Here is a 24,061-nt window from a genome sequence, read left to right as displayed (position 1 = left end):
AGCCTGAGAGGTAAAACACCAGCCATGGCAATGTTTCAGCACACATTTATTGCTGCTCATTGTTTCCCTGCAGTGGATCAGAACGAAGGTCCCTATTGCACATAGATTTTTATTTTTGGCATCCTTAAAAAAAAATTGCACAAGACCTTTGAACCATCTTCCCCTTGCCTCTATAGCTGACTGAACACACAAATGAGATTTTTCACCTACATGGTGGTGTGAGGCTTGTGAGTCAGTACAAACCCCGGGGTGAGCATGGCTTTCATGTTTGCATACAGTGTGAGAGACACCCTAGACTGGAAAACATGCCTTGATGATCTTTGTAGACACTTTCCTACTGCATGCAACAGATAGTTGTGGCTAGATGTAGTTTATCCATTGAAAAGTCCCTTTGGGGTTTGCTCTGTGGGACTGGCTCAGCTGCTGTCCTGTTTCTCTGGCCAGGCAGTAACAATCCAAGCTGCACGGTGAGAATTCCAGTACAGTGAGTTTTTACACCAATGGCTGCACGGGGTAAAGGAGGAAACTCCTACCTGGGAACATGGGGTGAGGCCTGCCTAGGGGCCTCATCATCTTCCTCATTTGTGAGGAAGCTCTTGGACGGAGGCTCTCTGGTGTGGTCTGGGAGAAGCCTCCTAAGGATGTGGGATTCTCTGAAGCCTCAAGGACACCAGGAAGGGTTTTGGGCTGTGTGCGTTCCTGCCCTGGCAGGAGACATTTGCCTGGAAAAGCCCCTGTTCTGCCACTGCCCTTGAGACTGCTGCAGGGAAGATCAGCTGGCTGCTACACCAGGACTGTGCTTTCCCTTACCCAGGGAGGGCAGGGAGCTGTGCTCTGAGCTAACCTGGGCTCTGCTGTAGCCACTGCCCTGCCCTGCAGTGCCACAGGAGGTGGCTGGCCTCCAGGCAGCCTCTGTCCTGTGCTTGTTCCTCCAGAAGAGCTGAGGGCATCCTGTGAGTGTGTGTGAACCGAGACCATGTCCGTGGAGCAGCAGAGGAGGGGAGTTGTGCTGGGCTGTGTGGGGCAGGGGAAGCTGAAGAGGTTTTTCCCAGTGGCTGCAGGATGGTTGATGGGAAGCAGCTGGGCTCGAGTGCCCTCTTAGTAGACCCAGGAGACAGGCACCCACTGTGGAGAGCTGCAGGCCTGCTCAAAGGCTTCCTGCAGCAGCTGGAGGCTCTCTTCCACGCCGTTGTTGACCAGGGACAGGTCGAAGTAGTGTGCGTACCGGCTGCGGATGCTCTCCGAGTCCTTGCGGAGCTGCTGCAGAGCCTCTGACTGCAAGGGACAGGACAGTGCTCAGGAGAGGAACTTCACAGCACACCCACTCAGGAAACACCCTCCCCACACCAAAACAACTCCAGTGGTTGTGAAGTATCAAGAGCACAGAGAATCCTTAGAGCTTGTCTGATGGGCCAGGAGCTGTTGTGTGACCTCTAGGCTTGTGTCTGGGGCTTTTGTTGGACTTCGTGTAGTGCTGAGAGCATCAGGTTACCTGCAATAGTGAGGCCAGAGCTGCTTGCACTCATATTTACCTTTGAAATGCTCTGTGGCAGCTCCCAGGGAGAAGATTCACAAGCAGCAGGCTGCTCAGTGCTCTGGTGGCCATTGTTACTAGCTCCAGCCCTCAGGGTGGGTTGAAGGTGGGATCCCTGCAGGATATGCTCCCTTCCCACTGACTTTTGATCAGAACAGCTGGCAGAGCTTTACCAGCCTCTCCATTGGTTTTAGCTGGGTTTTTATTGCTGTACTTCAATGGTAAAAGCAAAGCTGCCTCTCCCCTCCTGCCAGTGTGGCTGGGCTGCCCAGCTTGTAGGGGCATCCCAGGGGTGCATCCCTGGGCAGCTCTGCTCCTGGCAATGAGGTACAGACCATTTCCACATATTTCCCTAATGGAGCTTGAAAGGCAGCTTCTGTACCTGGGGAGGAGGGTCAGCTTGGCGTGCAGTGTTTGCTGAGTTCTGCTCTGTGCAGATATTAATAGACCTAAATGGGTATTATTAGATTATATTAATTATCCTATTATATAATTATATCTATTATCAATAGATGAAACAGAGCTAAAAATATATACATAGACCCAAATCAGACCAGTCTTTATGTCCTTCCCTTCTTTTTTGTTAGACCACCTGAGTATATATCACAATACTGATACCTTTAGCGGTCAGCACTAAAAACATACTACAGATGGCACAGTAATATTTGTAATACCACAACCTCCCTCAGGGCACATCAGGCTTCTGTCTTTTAAGGTGTTCAGTTCAACACTGAAAAACTTTAAATATCATTATTACCCTAGGGACAAAAACATATACTGCTTAGCTACCTTCATCTTGAAGGAGTTACTGAAAATATTCATCTATTCTTAAAAATATATTTTTTCTTATATTGTGGATGAAGCCAGCAGCTGTCGGGGGTGGAGAGGGGAGGGAGGGCAAGCAGCAGTTTTTGCTCATTTGAGCTCTGCGGGGTCACATTAACTCTGCCGCATCCCTCTCCTCAGAGTGAGCTGAGCTGCAGGGTTATATTTAGTGCCTGGCAGAAGGGCTGGCCCTGCCCACTGCAGCAAGATGTGACTCCTTTCTGGATGGAGGCAGCGGTGGGTGACAGAGTGGCCCTTTCTGTTCTGAGATCTTCCCTTCCTCCCTCCCCAGCCTGCATCAGGCAGTTAATGTTCCTCTAAATACCTGTACTGAATTTGCTCTGAAGGTTGCATAAATAGCCTCTCTGCAAACTATCTGTAGCTTAAGCTTTATCAACACAAATTTCCTAGGTTGGAAGAGGTGGCCCTGTTGCCATTGAATCCAGGAGGAGCACAGTTGGCCTCTGTCTTCCCATCTCCCTGCCAGCCTAGGGTGTTGGGCAGCGGTGTAGGCAGCATTCCTGCATCCAGGGGACTTCCTGTGAAGTGATAGCCTGCGGCTGCCAGCCTGATGCTTGGCACTGAATGAGTTAACTGCGCTATCAGTGCTGCTTTCATCCTCACGTTAAAGGGATCAGCATCCTAATGAGTCAAAGAATGAAAGCAGCAGTTGTTTGTGTGTCTATTTGCATAGCTGATGGCAGGATAAATGGTCCCGCCCCGACTGTTAGGCTGTGCTCCCCACTGTGATTATGCTGCTGGGATGAGGGCTGCTGAGTCTACAGCTGCAGGAATTGGCAGTTCCTGCTCCTCAGGTCTGGGCTGAGTTCTGGACCACCAAAAGCCAAGCAGAGAGGAACACGTTCATGGGAAGCCCTGGGTTGCTGCAGCAGGTGCTGCCATGGACCAAGAAGCCCAGCCAGAGGGGGACAGGAGGGGTCACCCTGCCACTCACGTCCTCTGCCTTGTCTGTCGGGGCGATGAAGACGATGAACGGGGAGAGCTCGGCCGTGCGGACGATCTTGAGGGTCTGTGGAGAGAGGGGTGCGGTTACCAGAGTGTGCCTCTGCCCCAGGCTGGCAGCAAGCACAGCTGGCATGGTGCCTGTGATGCAGTGGGGGCTAAAGGAGACACCCCTTTTTGGGGACTGAGAAAAAGGAAACTGGAAAAGGGTCCCTGCAACCCACTCCCATCTTGGTGTCACAGCCAGGTGTGACAGGGAACACCCTCACTGTACCCATGTCTTGGGAATGGAAATGCCACCCCAGGCCTTGCTGGATTTTTCCTTTGGGAAGAAAAGGCAGGGAGAGTCACAGCCAGCACCCAGGTAGTTCAATCTGTGGCACCCCCTGTCCCCCACCCCCCATTCCCTGCTCCCTACCTGGGGCTCAATGTCCAAAATAGCGACTTTGTCCTGCTGGTGGATCTTGTGCACTGTTTCAAACTTGGTGCCAAACATGTTTCCCTGGTAGCTTCCAAACTCCAAGAACTCATTGGCTGAGATGTCCCGGGTCATCTCCTCGGTGGAGACAAAGTAATAGTCCTTCCCATCCACCTCATTCTTCTTCTGGGGGCGTGTGGTGTCTGGGGAGAGAGAGAGAGGGTGAGTGCTGACCCCCAGAAGGAGAGGAGAATAGAGTGGAGCAAGCATCAAGACTCAGCTGTATTAATCCTCTGCTGGTTCCTGCTTTGGACAAGTAGGGACCTTGGCCAGCTGGGGACAAGCACTGGATGAAAAGAGTGAGGTGTGGCAGCAGCCCTGCAACCTCTGCAGTGGGTAAAGGTGGGTCCATGTGGGACTGCAGGCAGGAAGGGGTCCCCTGAACGTGAGGACCTCTGACTTCAGGGGCTTGGTGGTGTTGGAGGAACATCTCCTCACCTCCCATCTGCTGTCAGAAGGTCCTGGATCAAAGAGGTGAGAGGAAATGCAGCCTGTGCTTAGTACTTACATGGGGGTGGGTACATGAACTTCTCTGGGTTGTTGCTGAGCAGAGCATTCTTGATATGGCTACGGCCCACACCACTGGCCCCTGGAGGGAGAGAGAGATGGACAGTAGAACTGGGCTCAGAGCAGCCTGGTTGGGAGATGCTGGGGCCCCTCCACAGCTCCGGGTGTGACAAAAAGTGCACAGCTTGGCCTTGGCCCTGCCCAAGATGTGCTTTCTAGGCTGGTCTGTGGTGTCTTCCAGCCCTGGAAGAGGTTCTTCATGTCCTGGGGATGCTCATCTCCAGCCCCAGCTGGAGACAGGACTGCTGCCTGCAGAGCAACCAGCCTGGCTGGCACCACCAAGTGCTCAGTCCCCACAGTGTGGGAGTGCTTGCTTGGTGCAACTGCAGAGCTGCTTTTAACAGATTTTCCATGAAGATATTCAGGAGCTGCCAATGCCTGAATTAACTCTTCCCCAGCATTGCAGCACATATACCAGACCATGGACAGTGCTGCATGGAGGGGGTCAGCCTATGGGATGACTGCTGCAGGCTGAAGAAATGCTCCCCAGATCTTACTAGGTCTTGAAGTGTCATGCTGCCCCAGCCCCTGTGCAGTCCTGGTTCCCCCTGGTTCCAGTACACACTCTTTGTGCAGTGCTGGTTCCCCCTGGTTCCCAGCACATAGCTCCTGTGCTGCAGAGGATGCCTGGACAGGACCTACCAATGAGCACCAGAGTCTTCCTCTTGAAGGCAGGCAGCCTCACCACCTCCTCATAGGAAACAACATCCAGCTGGTCAAAAACTGGGGTGGAGGAGAAACAAGACATGGAGGGGTCAGAATTGCCTTGGACACACCAGCATGACCCATGTATGTGTCAGACCAAAGCCAGGCCAAATGGACAGGAGAGATCGGGACTGGGCTGGGAGCTCCTCCATGTTTGGATGCTTGGGTAAAAGAGCAGCACCAACAGTAAGTAGCATGTGAGGGGCAGAGTGTTTTTTTCTCAGAGGGCTGCTTTTGCTCAGTAATTCTGTTCAGGACAGTAGGACCCGGGAGCTGGGGTGGAGAGGAAGCAGCAGGATACTGCAGGGAGCTTGTTGCTGGGGGAGCTTTATAGATCTGGGTGATTTACAGCCTTGTTTGTTGCTGGTTGGAGCTGCAGGCCGGGCCAGGAGCCAGCAGTCCCCGGGCATCCTTTTGCCAGCTCTTCTCCGTTTAGCATGGGGTGCTTGCATGGGTGGTTGAGGGGCAGTTCTCTGCCCCACCAGGGACAGGCCTTGGCAGCTGTGGGAGCAGTTAAGGCTGCTCCCTGACTGCTGAGCAGCAGCACTGCCTTCCCTGTGTTGAACAGCCTGTGGGGTTTGAGGCTGGGGAGCCTGAGCTCATGGGGCCAGGAGTACAAGGGATTGTCACCAGGGGAGAGCACAGGAGCTCAGTGCTGAGCCACCCCTGGCCTTGTGCTCTACATGGGGACACAGCTGTGGCCACGTGAGGAATAGGAAGACTGCAGAAGAGACTCAAAAAAAGCTGACAGCTGTGGGGTATCCTGAGATTCCACTGCTGACACAGCTGGGCTGTTTGGCTGACTCCCATAGAGGTCAGACCCAGCCCTGCCCAGAGCAGGGAGATAGCAAGGGCTGGAGATTGAGCCCACTGCCCTGCTCACACTTACTTGAGCTGTGCTTGGCCAGGTATTTATCTTTGCACTTCTTCTTCTTCCCAAAGGGGCTGCAGCTTGGGGATTCACTCTGACTGGGCTGGGTGACGCTTGCCACACGCCTGCCAAGAGAGGAGGATACCGCCATGGCCCAGCTGTCACCCCAAGCCCTGGGACAGTAGCAGGACTGTCCCTCAGACATGCAAGAGAAACAGGCTGGCTGCTGGGACAGGCAAAGGCTCACTCTGCAGCACATGAAAGGGACATTTTCCTCCTTGTGCCAGCAGTGACACTGGTGTTACCCAACACAAACTCCTGATAGCACGTGGTCACTGCTCTCACCTCCAGTCCCAGATACAGCCCTCTGGGCAAATCCAGGGACCTACCACTCCTGCAGCTCTGGAGAAGGGATGAGTCCTGCTGACTCAGTGCAGGAGCCCTCCACACGGCCCTGCCACCAGTTGCTGTCATCCTTGTTTATGATCTGAATCACATCACCAATCTGGAACTTCAGTCCTGCTTCCTTGCAGGGGATCAGGTTGTCTTTCTTGGGGTCGTAGTCAAACTGTGCCCTCATGAACATCTGCAAAAGAGAGAGGAGACCAGAGTCAGCATAGCCATGCAGCGTGGCTGAGTTTGGCCCCACACTGGATTCCCAAGCAGTGACTGCAGAGATGGCTCCAGGCACAAAGCCCCTGTTCCTTTCCAGGCCCCACAAACAAGGATGTGTGGGGAGAAAGGAGATGCACAAAGCTTAGAGGGAAAGTCTTGGGCATGGAATTGTAGTGAGATGTGCTGGTGAGTGAGTGGATGAGGGATGGAGTAGGACGGCATCTTGGCCTTAGTGGGAGCTGGTGACAGGGCTGCTGCCTCTGGGCACACACACACCCACAGGCGGTGTTCAAACCCTGCCATGGAACCTCCCTACAATGCCCTGGGTGCTGCACAGTGCTGGTGAGTTCAGCCAGCCACAGAGGAGTCCCACCAACATGGTACACAGCCAGGCTCCACAATGGAGTGAGCACAGAGGTGATGTTGCAACAGGGACTCCAGGGAAGGCCATGGCTCAATCTCAGCTGCTCTGTGCTGCCTTTTCCCACAACTGGGCAATCCCTGCATGGCAGGAGGCCTTCAGGGAGCCATGGCTGCAGTGCTGTATCCATCCCTCCTTTGGTTTGTCCCAGTCCCTTTGGCATCAGCTACTCTCACAAAATTACAATTCAGCACATCTGCAACTGGAAACAAGCTGCTGCTATTGCTTCCCAGGTCACTGTACACCCTCCTGAGGCTGGGGAAGCCCTTGGGACCAAGAAGGTGTGAAGAAGTTGGCTTTTCCCTGTCTCTTCGGCTTGCTCAGCTCCTTGGCAGGGTCTACAGCACCCACTCCCAGCAGAAGTCAGGACAAGAGTGAAGGCAAAGCCAGGCAGAGTGCAGAGGATTAGGAGTGAAAAGCAGAGTTTAGGCAACGCTGAGCATGACCCTAGCAAGTTAATTACCCTAGAAACACAGCATGTAGCAAGGGGGAAAAGAGTTTCACATAGGGTGATGCCTGTCCTGTCCTTAGATGTGACAGGCAGGGCCTGGAAACTCATCCTCCCTTGGTAGGGTAGACCATTGAAACCATTTCCCTCAGCTGTGCTGCTGGAGGCACAGAGCCATCAGGACACAAACATTGTTGCCCTTCACTGCCAGAAAAGACTATATGGATCAAGCTGTGACATGAGAGCACTCACCAAAAAAATGAAATTAGGAAATACAATGAGAGTGGAATCTCTTTTCAGGATGAGGACTTCTGCTTGCTTTGAAAACACTCTTTGGCAGCAGAAGCTGATCATCCACACAAACACGAGAGATACACAGCAGGCACCTGCCCAGAGCTCTCTGCTCCTGCAGCACTGGTGTCCCAAGCCAGGACATCTTGGAAAGACAGCCCCCCCACCACCAGTTAGGAGTTGGCATCAGACAGCTCCACACATCACCCACAGCTGCACAGGGCTCTTAGCCTGACTGCTGTCAGCTCCTCTCTGAGGCCAGACTCAGCTACTAAGCAGGCTCCAGCATGAGAAGTCCTTCTCTTTTAAAGTCAAAGGGCAGCAGAGAATATGCTGGAGGGGCCCTCAAGAGCCTTGAATGCTCTGTGCATCCTCTCATTAAGACCCTCCCAAGCAGACCTGCTCCAAGAGACACTGGGCCTCGTGAGCCAGGGCAGGGGAAAATCCTGATGCAAAGATCTCCACCATCCTGCCTGCCAGGAACTGAAACAAAGGTGATCATGGGGAAACACAGTCCACTCTTGGTGGTGGTACTGCAACAAACACAGACACAAGCAGCTGTGGCTTTGGGGAGCAGACAGCACCACTGTCCTGGGCACAGCAGGAGGGAGTACAACTGCTGCTGGGAGGGAGTTTGTCCCTGTGTCTTTCCCGGCCTCAAGTGAACCAGTAACTGCATTCTTATCCTCTGGGGTAGATTCTCCCCTGGCACAGAGCTGACCAACTGGAGCTGGCTGGGTCAGGAGAGGGAGGGCAGACGGACAGGAGGGAAGAACAAGGGCATGGGCCAGTGTTTAATAAACGCACATGCAAAGCTGGTTGAGCAGGACTGGGGAGAGCGTGGACTGAGCAAGAACAGAGCCACCAACACTTGCCACCACATTCACAACTTCAGCTTCTCCGGGTAAAGAATGACGTGTGCTCTTTCAGCCCATCCCAGCACCATCCAGCCATCTGCCTCTGAACTCCTCTCCCTCCTCTGCCTGTCCCTAATAGGGGGGCTGCACTGGGGCTGGCTCCTGCACCAAGACGAGACAACAACCCAGCTACAATGCCCTGAAATCCTGGCAGAGAACACAGCTTTCTCCTCTATTCTATTTCGGCCACAGCAAGACTTCAAAGGCAAAGCCACGCAGGTGTCACCCCCTGGTGACACAGCATGGTCCCCCCACCCTGGCAGTGACAGCAGGTGCAAGGAACTGCCTTCCTTCCTTCCTTCCCCCACTGCTTCCTTCCTCCCACGCTGTGCCGGCAGCATCCGCACCGACGTCACCCTTACTGGGGCTGGTGCACCAGTGTTGGTGACAGCAGCGACCACAGAGCCAGGGGCTGCCCCTGCCACAAACGGTCTTGGCTCTGAAGGAGACTCTGCACGTGATCCCCGGTGTGCACCTGCCACTGCTTTCCCATCCCCAAACACCACTGCTGGCTCAGACATCCCAGCCCCATGTTCCTACACACACTTCGGGTAAATACATCCCCACAGGCCCAACATATGGTTGTTTGCAGTGATGTAAGCACAGGATGGGTCCCTCCAGCAGCTCACACAAGTAGCCACACCCTCGCCCTGACACCCCTGGCTGAGCACAGCTCTCTCCCCAGCACTGGTCCTGCATGGTTTGCTCTGGTCCCACCCTGCCCCACAGCCATGTCCCAGCACTGCCCGCAGATCCAGAGGCTGCACTTACCTGGAGAGCAGGGAGGCGGCTTTGCTGGTTGGGAATGACTTTTAATGAGACCATCCCCTTGGTTTCTTTCTAGTGAACAAAGGGGAGAAAGAAGAGTTGGAGGAGGTGGTGTCTGGAGGCAGCTCAGCAGCAGCAACCTGTGCAGGGAGGTGCTGAGTGCCAGGACCTGCAAAGGCAGGGCTCCTGGGTACCCCACCGTGCTGTGGTGCTGGGGGACACCACAGCCTGTCAGAAATAGCTGTGCTTGGCTTTGCCATACTTGTCCCATTCCCATAGGGGACACCAGCACCCCCACAAGGGTCTGGCTGTGGGCACTGCTAAGCACCACCAGAATGAACATGGAGACCTGCATCATCTCTGCCCTGGCTGCTCCAGTGAGGAGTCTGGGAGGAGAGGCTAATTCTTCCAGCTCCCCTCCATGTTGGCCCCTTGCTCTGGCCCTCCTGGTGACACTAGAGCACAGAACTCTCTTGCCTGCCACAGGCCAGTGCCGTGTTGCCTCACATGCATCACAACACCCACATGGTCCTATGGGACAACCACATGTGGAGGCTTGGAGGGGCCTCCTGGGACGATCACTCTTCTCAGGAGGCAAAAACAAAGACAAGCTCCTCCTTGGTCCTGCTGTCTGGAGCAGGGACATCCTGTGGCACTTAGGCAAAGCCAAGCCTCCTGCTTAGGCTGCTGGTGGGGGTCTCCAGCAGCAGCACCACCACCCTCCAACAAGGTGTCATGCTGGGCATAGATCAGGATCATCAATGTATGAACCCAAGGCAGGTCTGAGGCCCTGTCCAAAGCTGTCTCTGGCAAGGGACTGACAGGATCACCATGACCTCAGCAGCCGGCAAATGGCACCAACACGACATGCATGTGTGGCTCAGGTCCACAAGAGCAGCCAGCCCTGGGCTGGAGCTGCACACCAGCCTTAGCAAACAGAATTGGTTTCCAAGCCCCACACAGGATCAGCACGTGTCAGGGACCCAGTCAACAGCCTTCACTGCTGCTCCAGGAGGCCAGAAACAAGCAGCAAGCATAGACCCCGCGGGGGCTGCATGCAGGATGGCTTGTGCCACATCACACTGCTGTACGTTGGCAGCTGTGTGCTGGCTCTCGTGTGTGGGAGGGGTGAATGCTCACAGCATGCAGGCCAAAGGGGTCCTTCCCGGGGAACAGCCCTGACAGACACAGATACCTACCAGCATCTTCTGTAGCTGGTCAACTGAGTGGTTGCTTGCACTCTGCCCATTGATTTCTATGATTTCATCACCCACGTGAAGGGAGCCTGCCAGCAATGTGAGAAACATGAAAATGCAGAAAAGGGACAAGAGTTGCTCAGCAAACCCAATTTACACAGGTCCATCAGCCCCCAGGGCCAGGACACTGCACTGCTTGCCTGGCAGTGCTTCTGGAACCACACGTGACATCTAAGTGCAAGGGAGGAAAGCACAAGGGGAATGAATTCTTCCCCCTCCACCCGATACACACACCTAGCCAGTCCAAAGGTCATCAGGCTGCTTTCCACTGTGTGGAAAGTGCTTTGGACTGGTCAAAGCACCTGCATCAGCATTTCAAACACAACCCCAAGTACTTCACCTGAAGCCAATCACAACCTCCTTACTGGGCCCTTAACACAAGCATTCCTGACTATGTGTGTGTTTTCAGTTTATATACCCAGGCAGATTACAGCCTCAGAAATTATATTAAAAATCAGACTCCAGTATTGTTATTGCAACAGCTCCTGTCTTATTTTGGCAGAGGTAAGTACAGACTTCCCACTTGGATCCAAGGCTGGAAAAGCAGCCTCTTCTAAGCAGAGAACATCTCGTATCCACGCCTCCTTGGCAAGACCCAAAACCAGAAAATAGCACCTATTTATTTCTTTTGGCACCTTCTTTTGGTCTGCACAGCCAAACTACAGGATGCCTGTTCCGCCTGTGCACTTTAGGAATGGGAAGAGCTTCCCCCATGGTCTCTGGGGTATGATCCATCTCTTCTTACAGTGACCCTATCATGAGACAGAGACAGATGATCTCCAGTTCCTTTTTGGGAGAGCCATTCCCCCAATCCTTCATTTATCCTCCTTTATTTAAGCCTTCAGTGTTTTAACTTGACAACCGCTCAGAGAGACCAGTGAGTCCCAAGCTCCTGACACATCCCTAGGGGAGGAAAGGCACAGATGTCCATGTCACAGGGGAAAGCCAGCAGTGCTCAGGACCTGCGTTACTGCTGCATGGGAAGAAACCACCTGCAGACGTGCACCCCATGCACTGCTTCTACAAAGGCCTTGTTACCTTGTCTGTGAATCATGCCCCCATGGAAGATCCTGGCCACCATGCAGCTCTGCTTGTCATTTTGCTTCAGCGTAATTCCCTGGAAGACAGGAAAATCCATGACTGCTTGCTGCAGGGGAGAGCTCTCCTGCCCTCACAATGTCCTCTCCAGGCCCAGGCCCACAGTGGGCTGTGCACTGGCTGCTAGACCCTGCTAGGCCAACTCAGGCTGCTGCAGCTCCTCTTGGCACAATCATCACCACCCTTTGTGGGGCTCGCTTCAGGTCCCCGGGCAGAAGGTAGAGTCCAGCATCTTTCTCCCATGGCCAAGACCTCCAGTGATCTGTTTCCCTCAAGACCAGCCTGCTGCTGGCTCAACCTGCCCCTCCGCCCCCCTGGTGCCATCCAGCTTTGGGGCCTTGCCAGCTCTCACCATGGGCTCCTCGGTGACCTTCTCGAACTGGACAAGGCGGATCTTGCGCACCTCGCGGCTGCTGCTGTGCGAGGGGCTGCCCAGGGTCGCTGAGCCGTTGGTATAAATGTCCTCAGTCATGGCGTATGGGGACTGAGTCATGGCCTGTCAGGGCAAAACAGAGACCACGGTTTAGGGGCTCTACCTGGCAATGCTGGATCCCTGCTCTAGAGCTCAGCTACTCATACGTGTCAAGGTGCCTGCAGTGCAGATGGAGCATAGGGGAGGAGAAGACACTAAGGGCAAGAAAAGGAGCGGAAGAACTTGAGCCTTGGAGATGTGGATGTGGGTTTAATCTGCAGTTTTTCAGCCTGGGAAACACAAGAAGTAAGAAAACTTTGGAAAAGCTATAGGTAGCAGAAGCCAAAAGTCAACAGCTGATCTTCTGAAGCAAAGAGTCACAAACACTCCTTGTGTGTTGCAGCAGCACTTGGCTCATAGATAACTTGTTGCAGAGCATAAAGCCCAGGACATCTCCACCAAGTGAACAGAACACTCTGGGACTCACCCCTGAGAGCTGGAGCCAAGCTTTGTTCTTGCTCAGTTTGCAAGTTCAACCTACATCAGTGGGCAACTGACATAGTGCAGAGCCATATACACAATATTCAGGCACTGAAGGCAGTGTGCTCCCAAGCCAGCCAGAAATATCCCATTTCCTTTCCCAGCTCCCAGCTCCAGGTCCTTTCATGCTGGTTTTTACTGGGAAGCCAAGCACAGGCTTTCAGTCCTGAGGAAACCTCTGCTCTTGGTTTCCAGCATGTGCTGCCACCAGGGCTGATGGAGAGTGCTTGGGGTCCCATACAAAGACCTCCAAATCCATCCTGCCTGGTGAGCTTCTCCCTCACAGCCCAAGAAAGCCTGACACAGTCCTTTTAAATTCCTCAGATACACTGGGCAATGTCTCCACACAGCTCACAAATGTGCCTGTCTGTCCTTAAGTGCAGTGGACTTTCCTCAAGCCTCTCCCAAATCAGTGCTGGCCCAGCAGAACCCAGACCAGCTTTGACTTGCAGCCTCTGCCTGCCTGTTGGCACAAATTCCCATACCAACCCATGGTGCAAAAAAACCCTCCTGGCTGTCCCACTCCACACCAGACTCCTGGCTTTGTTGCCCAGTTTGCAGCCTGTACCCTCTCTCCCATCAGTGCCTGAGCTGAAAGCCACAGCCAGCAAAGCTGCAGGGATACCAGCAAGGTCCTCAGTCCTGCATCAGCAACGTGGCCATGCCCAGACAGGCAGAGCCAACACCTCTCCCCACCATTGCCTCACTTGTCAACTGAGCACCAAGGCCAGAAGCTCCATGCCAGGAGCTGGGAAACATCAGCCTGACCCCCCCCCCCCCCCCGCCCCAGCTCGCTCTCTCCCATTCCAGACCCCTGGCCTAGAGCAGAGGAGACGCTGCAGCCCCACACTGCCAGGTGGGGAGACAGATCTGGGCAGGCCAGGGGAAGGCTCGTGAAGAGCATCTGCTACTGAGCTGCAGCCATGGCACTAAAACACAATAATAAGAGTTTTGATGGGGATATGCTGGAATGCTGCTGGCTGAGACAGCGATCCAGCTGTGTGCAATGGCAGAAAGAAGGGAGGGACCCAAAGAAAGGGGCAGCAGAGTCAGGACTAACAAGGGTAACAGGAAAGGTGCTGGCAGAGAGGGACAGACCAGGTATGGTCACTGTCACAGCCCCCAGGAGGGCATTGGTGGGGCTGGGCCAGTGAGGGAAGGGCTCAGGGAGCTGTGTGTCCATGATACAGTGATTTATTTTTAAGCCAACTACTTCCAAAAATGCCAACCAATCTCCTCCTCGAAAGGCAACCATGTGAGCTCCAGCTGCCAATGGCTTAAATATGGAGAAGAAGGCTGAATCCCAGCCCAGAACAGCACCCAGGCCATGGATTTGCAGGGTGGAAGGAAGAACAACTTGCATCCATCCCCCTCAGCATGGCTTGCCAGCACTAGCAGGGCATGATGCTACCACACCATTCGCAGTGCAGAGGAACAGATCCAGCAGTGTGCATGCCCAGAGCTGTCCCACAGCCCTCTGTCAGCTGCCTCCCTTTGCCAAACCAGCAGGTGCAAGGAGGAATAGGAGAACAAGGACCTTCTCCAGCCCGACCTGAGGCCAAAGTGCCCATGAGGTGGTTGGAGTCAGCACAGATCATACTTATCTTGGGTCATGCCTTGGGAAAGTGTTAGACCATGCAATTCGTGGCTTCAAATCTCTAGGCTCAGCACAGCCCCATGACCCAGGAAACAGTACAGTCTGCTCCAGGGACTGGGAGTTCCCATCCTCACCATCCCCATCAGCTGAGCCTCCTGGCCCCGACCTTTGCTTTTTGCTGAGAGCCGGAGAAAACATCCAGCCCTCGATGCTGACACAGCACCAGTGTCACCCTGGTGACTCCTAGAGAACAAGGTCTGTCACCAGAGACTGGCTGCTGTGCCTGAGGATGGCCACCAGTCACTTGATGGCAACTCTGAATGCAGAAGGGTTCTCCAACGGCAGAGCCATGCTGGGATGGTGTGGGCTTTTTTGCTGATGGCACTGGGTAGCCAGTGGATGGGGATGGGAAAATGCCTGCTTCATGAGGACAACCAGGACCCTCGGAGTGGCAGATTCTGATGTTGGCACCCGGAAACAGGAGACGTGCGTGGCTCTCATGCCCCATGCACACGAGCTGCCTGGCCGGATTGCCTTGCACTCTCCTGGCAGCTGCCACACTCTTGGCTGGCTTGGCCCAGTATAGTCCGTGACCTCAAGAGCCTTTAGAGTCACACTGGTGACTGGCCAGACTCTGCTCCTTGTGCACTGCTCCACAGGAGACATCTGTGAGTGCTGCTGAGAGCCAGCTTGTGGCCACCAGCCACTGCCAGCTCTGCAGAGCCCCGGGCTCTGTCACTGCCAGGGCCCTTGCTGGGGCAGACGTGGGGCAAGGAGGCTGGGGGGCTGAACTGTGCAGTAGGGGTGCTGGACAGCCCAGTACTCAGCAGCCCTGTGTGCTTGGCAGCTGGCTGACAAGGGTACAAATTCTCCTGCACAAATCTTGCCCCAGTGGCAATGCACACAGGAGTCACCAGCTCCATGGGTCAGAGGTGCTCCACAATCCCGTTTGCATTTTCCTCAAGAGCCCAGATTTCTGCCCCATATCCCGGAGCAGAGGGAAGTGTACCAGTTCCTTGGGCAGTGTTTACCAACAGGAATGGGATGAGGACTTGGCATCCTGTCCCCCAGTGGGGTCAGCACTGTCTGCCAGGGTTGCTGCTGCTGCTGCCGTGCTGGCTCCACCAGGCTGCACACCATGGGCAAATCAAACATTAACTGGGCAGCTTGTTTGCAGGAGGCTGAAGCAGCACTTGAGGAAAGCAGCACTACAGTGCAAAGGGCATATTCAGAGATTTGGTTCCTTGCCTCTCCTTGCTGCTCTAGCCAAGAGACTTCAGTATTAGGCAGCCTTGGATAAACAGGGCTGCTTGGAGAGTACGTGGACAAAAGTACTGCTGGTTTTGCCAAGCAGGCCTCCAAAGTATGGCACCTTGGATGCAAGAAGGAACCCTGGAGCCAGGTTGCTCTGGGATTGCCCTCTTGGCTGGCAGGAAGACACACTCTTCTCACACTGTGAGAAAATCCCAGCTCCCTCCACGAATCATCACCCCTCACATTATAATCGCCATGGGTGCATGCAGGGAGGTTGGGGCACTGCTTGGTGCAGAAATGTCCTGACCTACCAATATCTACTCACACCCTCCAGTGCTTCCAGCCTTGCCTCCCTCCCCATCCAGGATCTGTCCATCTCAGTCTTGTACAGCTTAAAAAGAACAGCAATATGTAAAAAAAGCAAAGTAGCAAAAAACTGAGCTTCGGAGCTGCTTTAGGGCTGCTCCAGGCAGGCTAGGGAGCAAGAGCCATATGGACATTCAGAAGTAATTCATTCTGCTAGGGGCTACTGACTTCTCAAGTCTGCCTGCATAGCCACAGGAACAATCTCACCTAAAACCCCTTCTTAGCAATATGATTGAAGTTTAAAAACGAGAATCAAACTAACAAACATTTATACCAAAAAGGATTACATTGCTGACACAAGGAAAAGGCCTGGGAATACCCAATAGGTCTCTATGGGAAGGAGAAAAGAAAAATTGGAAGGATACAAAATGGTCATGGCAGCCAAAAGGTGCTGCCAGCTCTGCGAGCCCTCACACTGACTCCAGATCACAGAGTGCTGCAATGGAGATGGGCCAGATTTTCAAGTCACTTTTGCTGAGGCACCACCTTCCCACCAGAAAAGGCTGATGCAGCCTTCCAGATGTGTTTGTGAAGCTGGTAACCTCCAAGGAACAGCCAGTGAAACCACAACACTGACAGAAGGAGGAGCTGCCCTGCCACTCCATCCCAGCTTCCAGAATAAGCCCTGCAAAATAGCTTTCCCCCTGTCGCTGTTACACACAGAAAAAAATACATTTGAGATTAAAAAGTTGGAACCAGCCCTCCCCACTTCATGAGTTAAAGTCAAAAGTTTAGCTTTAAACTGAGTTTTACCTGTGGTTGATTCAGGATCTGGTGCCTGGGGACTGTGGCCTCACTCTGCTTTGCAGCTGGCTCCTGAGAACTGCTGCCCAGAGGCAAGTGCAGTGTTCCCTGTGTTCCCTCTGTTCCCTCAAGATCAGCTCTTCCCAGAAGTACTATCCTTTTCTCCACCAAACTCCCAAAGGTCACGTTCTCTGCCCATTTTACAGCTGGGGAACTGAGTCACAGACGATAAAGGGACGAGCCCTAGGTCATCCTGCCAACCAGGTGCACAGCTGGAAATAAAGCCCACACCTTTTTGGTAAATCTGTACTTGTCAGTCAGGAGATACGGCAAAGATATGCAGGCACGTGGTGACTCTCAAGAGGAGAGGCCTGGGGTTGTTTTCTAGCAATAATATGGCTTCCACTTGCAATGATTTGCATGCCCTGCCATCACATGAGGAACACAGGACAGCATTTTCCAGCATGTGGCTCTGCCAGAGAAAATGCAGAAGAGAAACCTCCCAGTCACCCTGTTTGACTCCAGCCAGGAGCAGCCAGGCAGACTCAGCACCCTTCCCAAGAAGGGACATTGCTGCTGGGCGATGCCCTGGTGTCCCATGGAGAGGCCACAGTGGGCCAGCAACATCTCTGCATGTCCATGACAGGTATCTGTGACTGGCAAGCTCAGGACACTGTTGGCAGCCAGCCCTACAGAGCTCCTTTTAAAAGGCCTCATGCAGATCTCAGCTCACCATCTCTCCCTTTATTCCTACTGAAATAAATACACCATAACACCAGGAAGCAGTAGGGCAGCTCCTACACTTTCCATGCTCTGCTGCTATTGGCAATTTATCCTTGCTCTGTTTGCAGCCAGGCAGGCAGAAGAATGGGAGAGCTCCTCTCAGCAGCTGATGGTCCAGACACTTTGCTTTAATTATTTTTTTCCTACTGTTTTTTTCAAAGCACCCTGCAAGGTTTAACCATGAAAAGCAGATGAGCCACTGGTGTGAGACAGATCTGACAAGCCTCTTTTGCATGTTTAAGTGTCCAACATGATGGGCCAAGGACAGCACTTCAGGGAAATTTCCTCCCTGCTCTCTCTCAGAGGCTCCCCACAGCTGCAAGGAAACCTTAGGCCAGGCCACTATGCCACGGCTTCACCGAGGATGCCTTTTCAAAGCTGGAAATCTCTGCTGGGAGAAAAAACCAGCTATTTAACTCTGGCAACTGCCGACCTTCTCCTGTTTGCACCCAAGCTACCCAAAACAACACTAAGTGAGGAAGGAGCTCACCAGCAGAACCAAGAGGGCTGGTGCAGCCTGCTCTCTTGCTGTTGGAGGCGGGCTGCATGCGGCCATCGGCTCACTCCCTTCCTGGGGCAGGCATGTGAGAAGGGCTGCTTGCATCCTCCTTCCCTGGGGAAGAGACCCCCAGCCTCCTCCAGCCCATACTGTGGACCTGGAGGCTGCTCAGCAGCTGAATCAGCTCATGTGACAGGCAGTTCCAGTTCAGACCAGATACAACTTTGCAGAAAAACAAGCACAATCTCTTCCGTGGCAGGATGCTGGAGCCTTCCTACCCTGCACCCAGCTCCTTTTGCCGGTTATTCTGGCTGACCATTCCCCGGAGGCAGCCCACGTCCCCAGCGAGCATCCCTGCTCCCGGGGTGCTGGGGACCAGCCACGCCACGTACAGGGCACGCACCGGGATGCGCAGCGCGGGGTCTCTGCCTGTGGGACCCTGCTTCGCCCCGCATGGGCAGGAGGGACGGGATGGAGCGGGACCCCCAGGGGACCCGTGCTGGGCCTGAGCCGAGCGCAGAGCGCTGGGCTAAGGGCCCGCAGGAGAGCGGGGCACGCCGGGGCTCCCTGCTGGGGCTCGGGGGAGATGGGGATGGGGCCGGGAGCGGGGCGCAGGCGGCGGTGCGGGGTCTGGGGGCGCAGCGGGCCGCTCACCTCAGGCTTGGGCCGGTTCTGCAGGAGGTGCTCCAGGTAGAGGTCGGAGAGCGCCGTCCTCATGCTGCTGCCGCCGCCAGCGCTGCGCCCCGACTTGAGGGTCATCCCGCCGGCAGCTGCGGCCGGTCCCGCTGGCCCCGGCAGCGCTGAGCGGCCCGGCCCGGTCCGGCTCGGCAGCGCCGCGGGGTCCCCGCACGCTCCGCCCGTGTGCGGCGGGGGCCGGGCGGAGCCAGGCAGTGGGGGCGGGCCGGGGCGGGCCGGGGCGGACCGGGGGCTCGGCAGGGCCGCCCGGCAACAGCGGGGCCCAGGAGCCGGGGCTGAGAAGGCGGCGCTGGGAGGGTCGCGCACGGTGTCCCCGCCGCCCCTCAGGGCCTTTTCCCTATGGGAGTGTCTCCACGTCAGGGCTGTGCCAGCCCCTCGCCCGTGCCTTTCCCTGTTCGTGCCCAACTTTTCAGATGACAGAGTGCACCCAAGCTGTCCCAAACGCGTCATCGAGGTCAGCTCTGGGCCCTGCAGAGGACAGCCACGAGAGTCATACCATGGCCCGAGAGTATTGTCCAAACGCTCTGTCAGGGGTGCTGTGACCACTGCCTTGGAGAGCCTGTTCCAGCCCCACCACCCTCTGCGTGAAGAACTGTTCGTCACATCCAACCTAAACCTCCCCTGACACAGCTTCAGGCCATTCCCTCGGGTCCTGGCATGGGTCACCACAGAGAAGGGATCAGTGTCTGCCCCTGCTCATGAGCAAGTTGTAGCTGCAATGAGGTCCGTGCTCAGTCTCTTCTCCTGGCTGGACAGACCAAGTGACCTCAGCTGATCTTCACAAGGCTTTCACCATTCTCATTTCCCTCCTTGGGACACTCTGGGCAGGGGCCCAGCAAGGACATGGGGAGCACTTCTCCAAAGCAGCACTGGTGCAGAGCTGGCTCTCACAAACCAATGGTCATTCCTGGGCTCTGCCAGTGTGCAGAGCTCCAGGGTTCCTCCAAGGTAAGGAGACCCAGGGGTTTCTCTGCACTCCAGCAGGGCAGCCTTCTTGAGCTGGGTCTTCCACCTCCTTCAACTTGCATGGGTGAAATGGCAAATCCCTGTATTTGTGAGCCATGCAAAGGGCTTCTGTCAAACCACTTCTGCCCTTACTGTAGGTTTTACTGATGAGAGGGTCCAAGTGAAGTCTTTATTTGAGGATGATAAGTTTATTCTGTTGTATTATTCTTTTAGAAATCACTGAAAAGGTTTTTCACACCATCCCTGGGATCCTGGAGGTTTAGCGGTTGCCTTGTACCAGACTCCCACAATGCTACTAGATGAGTTTTCCAGGTTGAGTTGGTCTAAAGTTACCCTAAGAAATGCAAGAACTCCTAGAGAAAGGAAACAGGAAAACAGAGGGGGAAGGGGGTGGGAGGGGAAGGGAGGAAAAAAAAGGAAAATCCATCTTGTTGTGACAGCAAATTTCTCCTGCCTCGTGGGAACAAAACTGTCCCTGACTGGGCTATAAGAAATCCCAGAATGCTGTGAGATGCAGGGAAAAGGAAGTATGGGACCTGCAGGCACTGATGTGACTGACTCCAGCAAGCTGCTCTAGCACTACCAGGAACAGAGTCCCAAAGCACAGCCTGGACTGGGAGTGCTCTTCCCAACAATCTCATTCCTGTGGCAGCTATTGTGCACTTTTGTGGGATTGCCTGCCTGGAGTCCTGCATTGTCCAGACATAGTTCCACTTCTTGCCTATCCTCAGCCTCACATCTGGGCCCTTGGGCTTCGTTGAAGGAATTACCCCACCTGCCAGAATTTATGCCACCATCATCAGGGCTTGGGCCTGCTTGAAGAAGACACTGAGTAAATGGGTTGTTTATTTATCTGACATGTAGACCAGCTTGAGCTGGCTACCTCCAAAGAGGAACTCCAATCAAAGAAATCCTTGGGCAATTATATGCTTACAATGTAAGTTCCCCACCCCTCACATGACAGTTCTGACCACAAGTAATATTAGGATCTGGGGTATTCATGTTCTTTATTGGGTCCTATGCCTGTCTCTAGGGCTGTTCTCTTATCTCTAAGACTGCTGTGTCAGCTGACCTGATGATGGTAGCAGCCTTCCCTGCTTCCTTATCTTCCAGCTCAAACCAGCTCTGGGGCCCCCTTTTACTTAACTTGGTAAAAGTTCAGCCTATGTGAGTGGAAATTCATAGCTTGTGGTCCAAGGCTTCATCAAATTTAGCTCCTGATGCTAAGCAAGTTCTTTGTACTAAGCACATAACAGGGTTGCAGTGTTAGTAGATCAGGAGAGTCAATACCAGGAGCAGAAAAAAGACAGGTAAGAGGGCCATGTTTAGCAGCTGTGCCTGGTGGAACCTGTGGCCCAAACTTTGTCTGCAGGGTTCCCTGGACAGCCTGATTAGGATGAGAAAATAATGGACTAGAAAAGTCAAAGGGTGCTTCGCTGCCTTCAGCCCCAACAGATGTGCCCACCAGGCTGGAGAATGCTGCTGGGAGCCTCATCTTCCCCATCCCTGCCCAGCTGACCAAGAAGGCTCTGCAGAGCACTTTGTAGCATCCTTACCAAGCAGCTGAAACAGACTGCAAGGAGGAGAGAGGAGGTGGACACACACAGGGATTGGTGGGCCACGGCTTTGAGATGTGCTGGAGGCAGGACCCCCTGGTGCGGGGCTTCTCTTGCACTCACAGGCTAGAAACAGGCTGCTAGAAATGTGGAGTAGGAGGCAGGACATACAGAGAGCAGAGACAAGCCCTGAAGTTAGTCGTGGAATGTGTAATAGGAGGGAGAAATGTGACAAGAGACACCTGACAGACAGAAAAACGATGATTCTTGGTTGCATATGGGAAAACTGAGGTGGAGGAGGTGGTGAGCAGCTTGGGCGAAGCTCTGTGGCTGAGCTTGGATTTCTCCCCAAATCTGCTTTGCTCCCCATCAGCTGTGGTCCCTGCTCAGGTGCTCTCTTCAGCTTGATACTGCCTGTTTCTGTTATGTGCTGGCAACCTTTTCAGAGAATGGTGCCCACCTGCATAGCTGTAAACTCCCCACATCTGACTCAGGTTGGGGAGCACACCAAGAGCTCTCCATCCAGCATAAAGGAAGGGCCCTGGCCCTTGGCTTATCTGGCATTGAAACTTTGCACACTGTGGCTTGCAAATTAACCTCTGCTCGAGCAGTAATACAAAAAAGACTGCCAGGATGTGTTTTGTCTTCCTGGAGACACCAGATCACCCAGCCCAGGCAACCCTGGCAGCTGAGCCATGAAAGACAAAAGATCCCTGGGGTCCAGAAGGATTCAGCCAGGAAGCCTGTGCTGCAGCAGGATTCTTTGCAAGGTTGTGGCTAGGCAGGGCATCTCCTTGCTGAAAGTCAGAGAGTTTCATGCTGGTCAAGCCCTTCTCCTGCACAGAAATGTCTGCGGCTGGGGGAGGATGTGATGCATTTCAGATCTGCGTCGTGCTGTGAGGAAACAGTGTTTGGTCTCCGTTTCTCACAGGATAAATGTCAAGACATGCTTCCAGTAATGGATGCCAGAATTTGGCAGGCTCAGACACATCTGCCTGCCTGCCCACTACTGCTCTTGCTCAGCACAGTCCCTGCCCTGCTGCCTGGCTAGCTGGAGAACATCCTGGAACTGCTCAGGGCTGGTGGGTGAAGGCTTCTAGGACGCCTGCAGAGATTTCGGCTGTGCTTCCTCTTTGAAAATAACCCAGAGTGGGCTGTGGTGCACAGAGCTTTTGCTCTGATCTAACTGTGTCACCAGTGTGCCACAACTTGGCAGCCTCTTTCTGGAGGGAAGATGAGCCTGAGCATCCACTGGTAGAGACCCTGAAGGGTATTTATACTTCAGCTGGGCTGAAGCACAGGAGAGATGGAGTTGCCTTGGAGCTGAGGAGGGATGCCTTGAGAAGGCCTGAGGTGGCAGGTTTTGTCCTCCCAGGCTGAGGGCTACTCTGCCTCAGGCAGGGGTGCTCCCTTTGAGAAACTCATAGCTCCTATCCCTCTCTTGAGGCCAGTGCTTGCCAGGCAGTCTCTCCTCACCTCTGTGCCTGGTTAATGTCAGAATGCAATTGAGCCAAAGGGTGATTGCATCTCCTGCTTGGGCTGTAATGTAATCACTGCTAGGGCCACAGCAAAGGCTCCCTTCGGTGTGGAATGTGGCAGATGCATGAGGTTTTTCAAGCTGTTATTTGAAACACCAGTTTCTGATCTCCCCTGGGTATGGGTTCCCAGACAGGTCACACCTCTGGGGTGGTCTGCAGCACATGTCCCTGCTTCCTCCAGAAGCAGGCCATGGAGGGGAGCATCTCTATGCACCACACAGCCCGGTGCAGCTGGTGGCAGGCAGGAGTTGGGTGCCTCTAGCAGCTGTCCCTCACACAGCCACCGTGTTCATGGCACAGCCCTGGTGTCCCCATCACAGCTGTCCCCTGCTCTGCTGGCAGAGCTGTTCTCAGACCTGCTGCAGGCCACGTCTCATGCAGGTGTGAGCAGAGACTGCCCGACTCTGATGGGGCACCCTGGAAGTTCATAAGGCAGTTGCTGAATGTTGCTGGGCTGCAGCCATCATGCTCATCTCACCATTACAGCACTCAGCTGACTCCTGCCGTTCTCCAAAGCCCCCTCATAACCCTGCTTTCCCTGCCACACCAGCTGCCAGAGTCTTTGTGGAGCCATCCAGCTCCCCCATCACAGGTGGAGGACTCACTGCCCTGGGGAGGAACAGGCTCTGGCAAGCTGCTGGAGGAGAAGTGCTGTCCAAAAAGGATGACCCCACACCTCCCCCACAGCCCTCCAGATGCTCCCCACCCTTGTGAGGTGGCTGTTGTTCTGGAAGGTCCCCACCCCACAAGAGGAATGAGGCAGGAGCCAGTGTCACCCTGCTCATCGTCATTCCTGGGAGGGGAAACATCTGCCACTGTGTGGGGTGAGTGCCAGGGAGGGGGAACCGCAGGTGTCAGATGGCTCTGGCCCATGGCACACCTTGCTGGGGATTATGTCAAGGTGGCAGCTCATCCACCAGCGTCCCTGGGAGCCACAGGCACCCACAGAATTCCTCCTGGGAAGAACAAGGAGGGCTTGCTCAAGGTAGCAACAGAAAGTGGGGTGATGGCACCCAGCCACAGCAGCAGGAGCACTGTGGAAAGGAGACAAAAGGAAGTGCAGGGCCAAAGCTCAGCGCTGAGTCAGATTGAGCAAGAGCTGCCTCCCTCCAGCCTCCCTTCCCCACTGATTGTGAAACAGACATGGACGTGGGGGCCTGAAGCAGGGCGTCCACCCCCCATCCTTATATTTGCTCTTCCTCCTCCGGGACTCTGCCCAGGGCAGCAGAAGCTTGTGCAAAAGGAGGCTAAGAAGCTCTGGAGCTAATTAATTAGTAGCTGCTGGTAATGTTGACTGGGCCCCTGGGGAGTCCAAGGCTAAAGTAGAGGAGAAAATGCAGAGAGATACTGGAA

General features: G+C 54.4%; 1 protein-coding gene across 1 annotated transcript; it reads right to left on the bottom strand.

Annotated features, from left to right (window-relative positions):
- Positions 1 to 29: 29 nt before the first annotated feature.
- MPP1 (MAGUK p55 scaffold protein 1) lies at positions 30 to 18,838 on the bottom strand. Its single transcript, XM_014877206.2, has 12 exons — positions 18,607 to 18,838; positions 12,110 to 12,253; positions 11,698 to 11,776; positions 10,603 to 10,688; positions 9,407 to 9,475; positions 6,333 to 6,529; positions 5,962 to 6,068; positions 5,010 to 5,090; positions 4,309 to 4,389; positions 3,741 to 3,943; positions 3,315 to 3,389; positions 30 to 1,275 (listed from the first exon to the last, which is right to left on the bottom strand). The coding sequence occupies exons 1-12, from the start codon at positions 18,709 to 18,711 to the stop codon at positions 1,099 to 1,101; spliced, it is 1,404 nt and encodes a 467-aa protein (XP_014732692.2). The 5' UTR covers positions 18,712 to 18,838; the 3' UTR covers positions 30 to 1,098.
- Positions 18,839 to 24,061: the final 5,223 nt, after the last annotated feature.

The sequence above is a fragment of the Sturnus vulgaris genome, chromosome 14 (assembly GCF_052056855.1).
Source record: "Sturnus vulgaris isolate bStuVul1 chromosome 14, bStuVul1.hap1, whole genome shotgun sequence".
Lineage (NCBI taxonomy): Eukaryota > Metazoa > Chordata > Aves > Passeriformes > Sturnidae > Sturnus > Sturnus vulgaris.
The sequence above is the reverse complement of the archived record's forward strand: the minus strand, read 5'-3'. Positions and strand labels throughout refer to the sequence as shown.

Coding starts and splice junctions, on each gene's coding strand:
- MPP1 (XM_014877206.2), bottom strand. CDS start 18,711: ATGACCCTCAAGTCGGGGCGCAGCGCTGGCGGCGGCAGCAGCATGAGG. Junction 6,530..9,406: donor GCCGCCTCCCTGCTCTCCAG/GTAAGTGCAGCC, acceptor TCTCTTTTGCAG/ATGTTCATGAGGGCACAGTT. Junction 3,944..4,308: donor GTTCATGTACCCACCCCCAT/GTAAGTACTAAG, acceptor CTCTCTCCCCAG/ACACCACACGCCCCCAGAAG.